This window comes from Sinocyclocheilus anshuiensis, unplaced genomic scaffold, assembly GCF_001515605.1.
Source record: "Sinocyclocheilus anshuiensis isolate Anshui unplaced genomic scaffold, SAMN03320099.WGS_v1.1 scaffold373, whole genome shotgun sequence".
Classification (NCBI taxonomy): domain Eukaryota; kingdom Metazoa; phylum Chordata; class Actinopteri; order Cypriniformes; family Cyprinidae; genus Sinocyclocheilus; species Sinocyclocheilus anshuiensis.
The window spans coordinates 1,373,531-1,386,502 of NW_015537962.1; the positions used below are offsets into that span (position 1 = coordinate 1,373,531).

A 12,972-nucleotide genomic window follows, 5' to 3' on the forward strand; every position below is an offset into this window, starting at 1 on the left:
AGCAGGAAGCTCGAGGCTAGACTTCAGTAATCGACGATTACTAAAATGACAATCGATCAGACAAAAAACATCTTTATTTTTAACAGAAATGCATTAAATTGATTTTGCATGTGATTGATTTGATAATTTGATGTGTGTTCGTATTCGTACAACTGCATATGCTTATGGTTAGACATGACATAAAATGATTTAAATTAATAAGTCAGACCAGACGGCTAGACTTCAGCGATTATTCAAATGACTATAACATTTTTTAAAAATCTTTTTCTACAGATATCCATTAGAAAAATGTATTTTGCATACGATTAACTTTGTTGTTAATATTACATATGTTTGTATTCCTACAACTGCACATGCATGTTGTTAGAAATCAAAAAATCATTAAAATTAGTATAGAAGGCTGAACTTAAGCGATTAGCAAAATGACAAATCACTTGAAAATTTGTTTTCTATAGAAATCCATTATAGAATTGATTTTGCGTTTGATTAAATTTATAATAAATTTTACATATGTCCGTGTTCCTACAACTGCATGTGCATATGGATAAAAATAAAAAATGATTAAAATGATTGTCAGATCAGAAACATCATGAGCTGGCTTTTGATATAACGGTCAGAATTTATTTAAACCTGTAAAGAATACAATTTATAACAAAGAAATTGAGCAAATGATATTTTTTAATAAAATCACTTCATTTTAGATATGAAATGGAGACGCGGGCGTCCACATCAGGTGCACACAGTGTAGACAACTCCGTTGATTATGACCGGAGGAATTTAGTTTTGTCGCAGGTGTCTGGTGTAGATACGGTGTTAAACATCTAACAGATTCAGATAGTTTTTAGTCTGGCTGCACACGTACACTCACACACACACACACACACTTTTGGATTGTTTGTTCAGTTGTAGTAATACACAGGTTTCTCTATGTTTTGTGTATTAGAAAGCCAAATAATATAGACCATAGAACTACATTTTTACATCAACACAGCGAGTCGTGTCATCTTGGATTCTAGAGGTTTACAGTTTAACTGACCAAAGAGTAATATTCACCAAACCAAACCAGCAATAGCTAGAATTATAGGCAATACGTTTTTATGCCTCAATTGTCATATTTTATAATGAATTTGTTTTAACCTGTGAATTCATTCTTTCTATCTGCTTTAACACATTTAACCTGTGTTTCATGGCTTCATTAGCTGTGGAAATACTACTTTTAAACTAACAGCTTCCAAATCTGACACCATAAATAGTTGATGTTATGCTATTTGTCATTTTTCAGTAAATGCATTACAAAAACAAAATGGGAAAAAAAAAACATGTTGTTGCACAAAACACATTGATGTTTTTGGAGCTTGTTCTCCTTTTTGTCTCTTCTTGAATCATTGTGAATGTCTTTATTTGTGGCTTAACACTACCACAATAATCAAATCTGTATCAAGCACAGATACCCAAATCACTTAATATCTCATTCATACAGAATCTGGCGAATCTCACATTTCACCCCAAGTCAAAAGAAAATATATATAATTAAAATAGTTTATATCTATCTATCTATCTATCTATATCTATCTATCTATTATATATATATATATATATATATTATATAAAGAATTAATTCTAATTTTCAAAAAAATTAAGAAAATTAAGCCTTCATTTTTAGGACCATAAATGTTATATGTCATGATTATTTCCATGTTTCTCTATTACTGTACAGTGATTTTATACAATATTATTTAAAAAAAAATTGCTTTAATACAATAATTGTACATTTAAAAATAAGCATACATTTAGGGAAATACAGCAGATACTTTACAATTTAAATAAATATTATACTATTTTTTCCATTATGGTTGGGGAGAATTAGAGGGGAGGATTATAATTCTAAATAAATAACAATGGTCCTAAAATAGGCTTCATTCAATATAATTACATTTTTTCTTCTGGCTGTGGGGTGACATGTTATTGACAGGTTTTGTGAGTTTCAATTAATGTTCCAAAGCAAGAAAGCGGTCTATATTCTCTCCTTCTCATCCGCTTTGCTGCAGAATCCGGTCTGTGCTACAGTACATTCTGTTCTTGCTCTTCAGATCTTTATCAGCCGTTTTTTCTTCCTTTTTCTATCAAGCCCTCGATACCACAAAGAACTGTTTCACAATCCTCTCTGTGGCAAGGAGTATGCAACCACATTCTACACTCCATAAGTATATAAATATTTTAAACATGATATGAAAGTGTGAACTGTATCTGTGTTTCACTACCTCGCATTGCATTGTGGACTGTTGTGTATCAGGTGGGCTTTTTTTTTTAATAATTGGATGGTGTTGGAGCAGCATTGAGCAGATGGAGTTAGATTATTCAATTACTTAATTACTTGTGTCATTGACATGCATGTCCACTAATCAGTGATGTGCTCCATTCAATCAGCAGAGTATTGTTTAAATTAATATGATGCTTTGCCGATGACCCAGAATGTCCTTTTATAATTATAAAACACTTGTTTTATGCAAATACATTGTTTCTAACATGATTTGTAATATGTACAGATTCAATTTCATATAGCTGACTCGATCAGAAAAAAAAAACAGCTGCATTGTCTGGTAATGAATTGCTTACTCCAAACAGGCCATATTGACAAAGTGCATCTCAAAGTCATTTGTGTTGTTTTATATTGTGACTGAAATGGGAAGATCTGATCCTGGAGCAGTGTTGTGCACTTTGAGATGTTTTGTAAATACAGGCCCTGAATTGCACCACTTTGCTTTAGAGTCACATCTTAGGTCCCTCAAAGTTCAATTGATGAATGTATGTCTTCTCTCTATACTGTTGTTATTAAGAGACGTATAAGAGCACTGTAATCTCCTGGGCTTCTCCCGCAGCTACTTTAACCATTTTATCATAGCTTTCTGATCAAACTGTCTAGTTGCTTTGCATGTAGCAATATGCATATTAAATTATATCAACTGTATATTTGATCCTTTTTTAGGAAAAAAAAAATAAAAGTTAATGTTTCAATCCACTAAGTATTTTTGCTTCATGTTGAGTGTATTGAACAAAATAGAAGAAATATTGCTTTATGCACACACAATATTATTTTTCATAATGTTTCAGATTGCAATCAACACTTCACTAATTTACTTTCTAATTTGTGCCAGAGGTTAATTGTTAAATAAGGTCATTTAATTTCGGACGTTATGTATTTATATAGAGTAGAAAATTATATAGAATTATATTTTGCATAAAATTAAGAAAACGTCTCAGGCTACGCATGTAACCATGGTTCCCTGAGAAGGGGAACTAGACACTGGGTCCCCCAGTGGGTGCTATCGGGAATGCCTCCGGCATGAACAGTGTCTAAAGCATGAGTCTAAACATGACAATGAACATGACATTGGCAGGCGGCAGCCTATGACGTCACAACTGGTGCGGCTGAGAGTATAAAAGGGCACCTGTAAAATGCGTCACCCTCTTTCTTGTCTTCAGGAGACCGCTTGTTTCAGTGTGTGTCTAAACAGGCAAACTATGGCAAGCACTAGCTCCGCAAAATTTAGAAAGTGTGTTCTTTCTTTCATACTCTGGGCCTCACCAGTTGTGATGTCATAGGTTGCCGCCTGCCAATGTCAAGTTCATTGTCGTGTTTAGACTCATGCTTCAGACACCAGTCATGCCGGAAGCATTCCCCATAGTGCCCTCTGGGGAACGCAGCGTAGAGTTCCCATTTGAGAGGGAATTAAATCTATGGGGACCTCCCATAAGCATTAAGGGACCCCCCATAACACCCAAAAAATATATACTTGGTTTTTCAATAAAACTTTAACACTTAAAATGAAATTTCGATTGCTGTATTAAATTTAGACCTGCTTATGTTACATATTTTATTTTTACGCGTTTTTACAGCGTTGCTCATTATAACCAATCACACACGATTCTGTTGAGCTAAGGAATGCAGTAGCCAATCAGAGGCATTCAAACTAGTCATCGCTAAAACCCCAGAGTTTTGTTCAGACTGAAACTCGCGAATTCCCTCATCATAAGCAACAAATTGCAGATGTACGAACGATGTAAGTTAAAGATTCATTTATCATACCGTGTATGGGCAGCTTTATTGATTATAAGAGGAGTTATAGTGCTTAAACACTAGCTAGACTGAATGCTCATTTAGAGTGTGTTCTTTCACTGCATGATTCAGTATAATAAAATGCAGATATGGGGCAGAAAATGTATACATTTATATCATTTCATATAGTTGATCAATATCACACCAAGAGTGACATTTTTTTCTCGCAAAAATCACAAATGTGATATTGATTTTATACAACAGTTCAATAATCAAGAAGTTAATATTAAGAGACTTACGTTTTAGACACCACATTGACTATTTTTTCCTCTATTTCGCCAACAAAAATGGTTCCAAACACAGCCACAGCACTGTTTTGCATCTCTGAAAAACATGACAGTGTTTCGTTCCTGAATGAATCAACTGTTTGAATGATTCGGTTCAATCGCAATGACTCACTTAACAGTGACTTGCTGCCACCTACTGGCGGTTTTAATTTCACATTTTAAAGTACCTTTTTATATATTTTTTAAATCATTTGAAATATCAGTATTCAACATTTTAAGATTAAAATATCAAAACATTATTTATGCATTTGTAACTGCAGGTTAAAGCATTCTTTTTCTAACATGATTTGTAATATGTACAGATTCAATTTCATATAGCTGACTCGATCAGAAAAAAAAAACAGCTGCATTGTCTGGTAATGAATTGCTTACTCCAAACAGGCCATATTGACAAAGTGCATCTCAAAGTCATTTGTGTTGTTTTATATTGTGACTGAAATGGGAAGATCTGATCCTGGAGCAGTGTTGTGCACTTTGAGATGTTTTGTAAATACAGGCCCTGAATTGCACCACTTTGCTTTAGAGTCACATCTTAGGTCCCTCAAAGTTCAATTGATGAATGTATGTCTTCTCTCTATACTGTTGTTATTAAGAGACGTATAAGAGCACTGTAATCTCCTGGGCTTCTCCCGCAGCTACTTTAACCATTTTATCATAGCTTTCTGATCAAACTGTCTAGTTGCTTTGCATGTAGCAATATGCATATTAAATTATATCAACTGTATATTTGATCCTTTTTTAGGAAAAAAAAAATAAAAGTTAATGTTTCAATCCACTAAGTATTTTTGCTTCATGTTGAGTGTATTGAACAAAATAGAAGAAATATTGCTTTATGCACACACAATATTATTTTTCATAATGTTTCAGATTGCAATCAACACTTCACTAATTTACTTTCTAATTTGTGCCAGAGGTTAATTGTTAAATAAGGTCATTTAATTTCGGACGTTATGTATTTATATAGAGTAGAAAATTATATAGAATTATATTTTGCATAAAATTAAGAAAACGTCTCAGGCTACGCATGTAACCATGGTTCCCTGAGAAGGGGAACTAGACACTGGGTCCCCCAGTGGGTGCTATCGGGAATGCCTCCGGCATGAACAGTGTCTAAAGCATGAGTCTAAACATGACAATGAACATGACATTGGCAGGCGGCAGCCTATGACGTCACAACTGGTGCGGCTGAGAGTATAAAAGGGCACCTGTAAAATGCGTCACCCTCTTTCTTGTCTTCAGGAGACCGCTTGTTTCAGTGTGTGTCTAAACAGGCAAACTATGGCAAGCACTAGCTCCGCAAAATTTAGAAAGTGTGTTCTTTCTTTCATACTCTGGGCCTCACCAGTTGTGATGTCATAGGTTGCCGCCTGCCAATGTCAAGTTCATTGTCGTGTTTAGACTCATGCTTCAGACACCAGTCATGCCGGAAGCATTCCCCATAGTGCCCTCTGGGGAACGCAGCGTAGAGTTCCCATTTGAGAGGGAATTAAATCTATGGGGACCTCCCATAAGCATTAAGGGACCCCCCATAACACCCAAAAAATATATACTTGGTTTTTCAATAAAACTTTAACACTTAAAATGAAATTTCGATTGCTGTATTAAATTTAGACCTGCTTATGTTACATATTTTATTTTTACGCGTTTTTACAGCGTTGCTCATTATAACCAATCACACACGATTCTGTTGAGCTAAGGAATGCAGTAGCCAATCAGAGGCATTCAAACTAGTCATCGCTAAAACCCCAGAGTTTTGTTCAGACTGAAACTCGCGAATTCCCTCATCATAAGCAACAAATTGCAGATGTACGAACGATGTAAGTTAAAGATTCATTTATCATACCGTGTATGGGCAGCTTTATTGATTATAAGAGGAGTTATAGTGCTTAAACACTAGCTAGACTGAATGCTCATTTAGAGTGTGTTCTTTCACTGCATGATTCAGTATAATAAAATGCAGATATGGGGCAGAAAATGTATACATTTATATCATTTCATATAGTTGATCAATATCACACCAAGAGTGACATTTTTTTCTCGCAAAAATCACAAATGTGATATTGATTTTATACAACAGTTCAATAATCAAGAAGTTAATATTAAGAGACTTACGTTTTAGACACCACATTGACTATTTTTTCCTCTATTTCGCCAACAAAAATGGTTCCAAACACAGCCACAGCACTGTTTTGCATCTCTGAAAAACATGACAGTCTGTCCATGGCAATCCTGAAGCTCAACACACTCAGCAAAATATCATCTGATTATCAATCATTATCGATAAAATCCCAGAAAATACAGATATATCATTTGTTGTCAACATCGCACACACCTAGGCTAGATTTTTAATTCTTCTTTGCTTAGTGATTGTTTGGTACACCTGACTGTAAGTAACTGTTGTATATGGTATAAATATATTGTTTGATACAGTGTATGTTGCTTGTACATATCATATATAGTCTGTATATAGTCTGTATTGTTTTCGAACATTTATGCTTGTATTATATTCATTTTTAACAACACATCAAAAGTACCATGGTACTTTACCATTGTATTTTGGACACTGTACAGTAAATACCACGGCATATTTAAAGTACCAAGTATTACCATGTGATGGTACCATAACTTTACCATCCGCCACATTAGCCTACTTTTTTGTAAGGGTATAGTACCAAATGGAATGTTTTTGGGTATGGGACCCTACATGCACTATGGTATATCCATGTAAAAACCATGGTACATTAATTTCCATATTACCATCTGATGCCATCATCACTGTACTATGGTACTGCCACAGTATTTTAGACATAGCCTATACTTTTGAGATTTATTCGTCAATTATTCATAGACTTTGATGCAGTGGCGTAGCAAGTCAGCCCCGGGCCCATATGCAAAAACATTTGTACGGGCCCCTCGAACGTTATGGGCTTCAACTCGGTTAACTTACCTTGGGCCCTATTGTTGATTTTCTGAAGTAAATAACATTACGTGAATCGTGACTATTCACAAGCTGTTTTACGTTATAGGCTAAATGCTTGGAAATTATATTTAAAATGTTCAAGTCCATTCATTATTTGTAGCACGCAAGCCACCCAATAATCGCAGCTTTGTGCTTTGTTACAACAAAGTCTCAGCCTTCTGTTAATTTTATGATAAAATACAAACAATAAATGTGTTTTTACGCTCTTTAATCTGTAGTGAGATCATTTGCATCAGTTCAAGCGGCATATGAATCAATGATATTTTCCTCTTTAATATTTGCAGCACGAAATAAACATGAAAATTTGAATGCATGAAAAAAAATCAGAACAATTTAATACAAACAAATGTCTCGTGAAATCGATCAATCAGAGTTTTAAAAAATGTCAATAAGTCTACATTTTATTGCTGTTTTTTTATGTTAAATGTGAAGAATGACGGATGCCACAGACTTTTTTTTCTTTTTCTTTTTTTTGGCAGAGTAGCCTATAGGCGGAATTTTCACATTAACTTCACGCAATATAACATGATTTTATTATGTAATTTTGACTTAATTCTTAAAATATTATGACGTTAATCGTATTTATTTAGGCTAGTTATTTTTCAACGTGGCACTAAAATGCTGTCGTAGGCTATTTGAAGCTACTGAATGCAAACCCAAAAAACAAACAAAATAAATAAAAAAACTAACAAAAAAGTAAAAAATAGTAAGGGGATATTTAAATTTTTTGTTAATAAACTAGTGTTTTCTGAGTCAGTGTCACAAATATGAATTTGACAAACCTGACTCGCCATCTCCTCATTGGACGTGCCTTTAGAGAGAAATGCATCTTTACGGATTACATAATGAAAGAGTTTTTGTTTTTTGATTTGAATTATTTCGTTTTAAAATAGTAATTTAAAGCATTATATAGATACTGTATATTTATCATGTCGTTAAGGCAAGTATTAGCTGAGTTTCAGTTCATCATTGTGAGGCGCTCCTGCTCAAGACAGAGACAACAGAAAGCGCATCAGAAAGCGTTTGTTTTCCTTATTTTACAAAAGCACAAGGTTTTGTTGATATTGTGAGAGCACACAAATAAAAGTAGACTTTGCAGTTCCCGAATGAGGTATAGGCCTACTCTTACCTTTATGAGCAAAAATGACGGCATATATATTTTTTTAAGATTCCACTGTTATTAAAAAAAAATGCAAGTTATCGCGCTGGCGCCTCCCATATCCTGCCAAGCGCGATTCAGCTTCCACTCTCCGCACAAACGATTGGATATGCGCATAACAGCGCACATTTATCTAGGTTAAATGTTTAAATTAATACTGTGAAATGCACAAAGTGTTATATTATTTTAGGCAAGTCGTCGTGTTGATTTGAGAAGGCTAAATTGATCAAACATATATTCAACTCACTGTCTGCCGCTGGCCGCTTGGTCGTTCCTTTAAAAAACAAAAACCTGAATTTAACAAACCTAAAATATTCCGAACATTTCCAACTATTTTAATGGCTGCAGCAGCAGCTGTGTAATGGGGAAGAGAGAGAGAAAGAAAAAAGACTCGGGCTGAGAATTCTGATAAGCTGTCAGACAATGGAAATTGCAGAGAAATTCATTTCCTCGTTTCAATTAAAAGTTCCCCTCGGCTCGGCGGGCCCCCAATCTACCCGGGCCCATATGCACCTGCATACCCTGCTGCACACATAGGCGGAGCGTGTGTAAGGCTGGGGAAGGCTTAGCCTTTCCCCGGCCACGGGGACTTGGGGCAAAAATGCCACTAAATTGGACAAAAATGCCCCTGCACAAACAAATTAAATCTATTACGTCTGTTGCTAACAAAGTGAATATGAATAGACAGTGTCGATTGCGGCATTAAATTAAGATCTGCTCATGTTGCACCATATTTAATTTTAGGCGATTTTACAGTGTTGTGCATTTTAACCAATCACACACATATCTGTTGAGTTTAGGAATGCAATGGCCAATCAGAAGCGTTCAATGAGTCATCGTTGAAATAGCGCTTCGCTGACTGAATTCTGGACTCTTGCGAATTCTCTCATCATAAACAACAAAGCGCAGATGGACGTACAATGTAAGTAAGAGATTCATTTAACAGTGTATACAGCTTCAGTGTTTATAACGATAGTTTTGTTTTTGAGAGTGCTTAAATTCGCGATAGATCGATGTTCGTGATAATGTCACTTCCTATATATAATTTATTCGCTGTTTGAATAACAGTGGAAAGGAAACATTATATAATTATAAATTTCTAATGTTTTTATTAAATTGTAATCACGTTAAATACAAATTCAGTCCTATTAAACTTTTTTTTTTTTGCCTACATGATGTTTAATAAATTTGGCTGCTTTTAGCCTTAGGCCTACCCTGGAGTTGGTTCACCCTCCGCCTATGCACGGTGAGAGTGATTTCACCAAGTACATGTTCCTGGATCAACATCCTTGTTGATCCTGGAACATCATTCCAATCAACCAATCAGAATTGAGAGATAACTTTTCAGGAAATGTCAGTTTTAGGCTTACAATCAGGATTAGGTGCTTCTACACCCTTGTTAATCAGCTATCATTTCCCTCTGATTTTAGGAATAAATTATGGGTAAGGTTAGGTTTAGGGGTAGGGATTGGGTTAAGTCTGTATTCTTGGACAGTAATGTTGATCCAGGATCAACAAAAGATGTTGATCCAGGAACATGTCTTACTTGGCAAAATCACAACGACCGCCTATGCACCCAGACGCCACTGCTTTGATGGATGCATAGAATTCAGTGACTTCCAATCACCTTAGTCACCTGCTACGTTCCAGATCTGACGGACAGAAAGACCTGCCAAACCAGAGCAGAGTTTGAAAGCAACTCGCGCGTGTGTGTGTGTGTGTGTGTGTGTGTGTGCGTGACGTCACCGCCCAACGTCAGCACCTTGCGGAAATACCGAGAGAGAGAGAGCAGGTCGATCGGAACCTGTACGTTACTCGGGATGTTTTCACACTAGAATAGAGACGTTCAAATCCAAATTAACGCTCTATTATCTAGTTGCGCCATCAGTTGAGTTAGTGCACTTGTTCTCCCATCCGGTGCCGGTTCCGGTTAATAGGCGCAACAGAAAAAGAGGGACAGAATGTCCCTGTTCCAGTCAGCGCTCGATTTCCTGGCCGGGCCCGGCGGATCCGGTGCCGCCGCCAGCCGGGATCAGAACGACTTCGTCGGGCAGGTGGTAGAGCTCGGCGATCTGAAGCTCCGGATCAAACGAATCATCGCGGAAGGTAAAAGATCCATTCAAAATAGCATAAGGCTAGTCATGCTAACCCCTGCGTATGATACCAACATGTATTTTATTTAAAACAGCTCTAAATTTGACGGTAAAATGTCCGTAATATATTCTCATTCACATATATAAACACTAGGTTTAGTATATATGTGAATATTTGTGATTATAGTTTAATGACAATGGACTTAAACTAGCTGGCTAAGTTGTTAGCAAGTCACTTGGCTATGATACACCTGACATGAACTCATATATTTTAAATGTTCATCTGTATGTTCTCGAGGCATTCAGGTATATGTATGTATGTATATGTATATTGTTATATTCCGTGACTGAATATGAATAGTCACGTTAATATAGTTCATATTCCATAAGTTCATCTGTATGTTAGAACTGATCTTAATGTATTCAAATGCGCTTGTGTACAGAATGTATTCATACACCATGGTATTTACATGGTATGTGTAAAAAAACAAACAAAAAAACATGATGGTACCGGTACCAGGGGCCCGTTCTTCGTACGTCGCTAACTCAGTTAGCTGGATTTGATTGTTGATGATTTGGCATGATCTTGGATTGTTTGGTTCTTCAAAGCTCATCCTGCACTTGTTGTCATAGCAACAGGTCTGTAAGATTAAACCTGCTCCCGAGCAGGTTTATTTAATGTAAACAGGATTAGATTGCATCTTTTTAAGTGGAATTGATATTTAAAGTCTATCCCAGCCATTGATACTCTATTACAAGAGTACCCTACTAATCTGGGGACAATAAATTAAATTAACATTCATTTAAAAAAAAATTTGAAAATAATATTATAATGTTGTGTAATCTATAATACTATAGACACAGCCAGTTAAAGCTGTCACATAACAAATCTGCTTCAAAGATAAAATTACATGAATTGCTAATTACAACATTGAAATAAAAAATATAAAGCCTGTACAAATACTAGAAATCGTGAATATAAATAATTGGGAATCATGTAGCCTAAAAAATTAATAAATAAATAAAATAAAATAAAAGCAGTGCACATTTCATTGATCTATTATAACATTTATGTAGTTTTGTTTACTTGGCTGTTTCCTTATAAAGGTCAAGAAATTTGTTAAGTTTTTTTTCGTCAGGTGTCTTTTTTAATTATATGTTGTCATTACGTTGCTGTCTTGCCGCCAGCCAATCACTGCATTGCTGATCGTGGTTTCTAGTATCGATACTTCTGCCCTTTACAGGGAACACGAGAAACGCGCAGTAATCTTAGACAACTTAATCCAGATATTTTAATCAAATCCGTAAATTAATTTGAAGAACCAAATTAGCCAGAGATCAGTTATCACGATTAGAAGATCTGTCATCTTTCAAATCATCTCAGATGTATCAAGCGAGGTATGAAGAACGGACCCCAGAACCACTGGTACCACTGGTATGTTGTTTAATTCCTTATAAAATGTACTGTGGTAGTACCATGGTATCACATATTTATGGAATTTATGGAAGCCCATGGAATAAAAATATAAAAGTAATTGTGAATTTTATTTCAAAATTCTGACGTTGTGTCAAAAAAGCCAGAATTCTGAGTTTCTAACTCACAGTTCTGACCTTTTTTTTCTCTGAATTCTGAGTTTACATCTTGCAATTGTTTCCACCACAAAATAATAAAAAAAAAAATTGTGTGATACTCAGAATTATGAGGAAAAAAGTCAGAATTGTGAGATTAAAAAATTGCCATAACCTTTTTTTTTTTATTCCATATTAGAAATGGGCTTCCATACATATTAACGCTAATTAGTACTGTAAATTGTCATATTATTATAATCACATATTAGTATTGTAGCAATTTACAATAGTACTGAAACTGCATCATTACTCCAGTCTTCAGTGTCACATGATCCTTCAGAAATCATTCTAATATGCTGATTTGCTGCTCAAGAAATATTTCTTATCATTATCAATGTTGATAACAGTTACGTTGTTTAATATTTTTGTGGAATCCAGAATTCTTTGATTCTTGCAAATAGCTGTACTAGTGCTGGGCGGTATACCGGTTCATACCGAATACCGGTGTTTATTTTTGTTATGATATGCATTTTTTAAATACCACAATACCAGTGTATGTCGCTTAAACAACGTTCAGAACACGACACTGTTTGAAAGGGGTCCCTTTTCACTGTTGCACTGTGGTGAGGGAACAGCTGTATGTGTTACTAAGCGTGAAAGTTCCGAAACTGAAGCTGTAGAACTAATAGAACGTGATGACACAGAAGAACTCATCCACAATATCCACATTGACCGCCACAAATATCCACCGCCCCCTGCCATCAGCT

At 35.4% G+C, this 12,972-nt stretch overlaps 1 protein-coding gene across 4 annotated transcripts in view; it reads left to right on the forward strand.

The window, feature by feature from the left end:
- Positions 1-10,298: 10,298 nt before the first annotated feature.
- LOC107667379 (cyclin-G-associated kinase-like) overlaps positions 10,299-12,972 on the forward strand; it is a 52,918-nt gene continuing 50,244 nt past the window's right edge. For all 4 annotated transcript variants that reach the window (XM_016459062.1, XM_016459036.1, XM_016459053.1 and 1 more), the window contains exon 1: positions 10,299-10,649. In XM_016459062.1, coding sequence (XP_016314548.1) covers positions 10,505-10,649 — 145 coding nt within the window. In that variant the 5' untranslated portion in view covers positions 10,299-10,504. The remainder of the gene's footprint in view (positions 10,650-12,972) is intronic.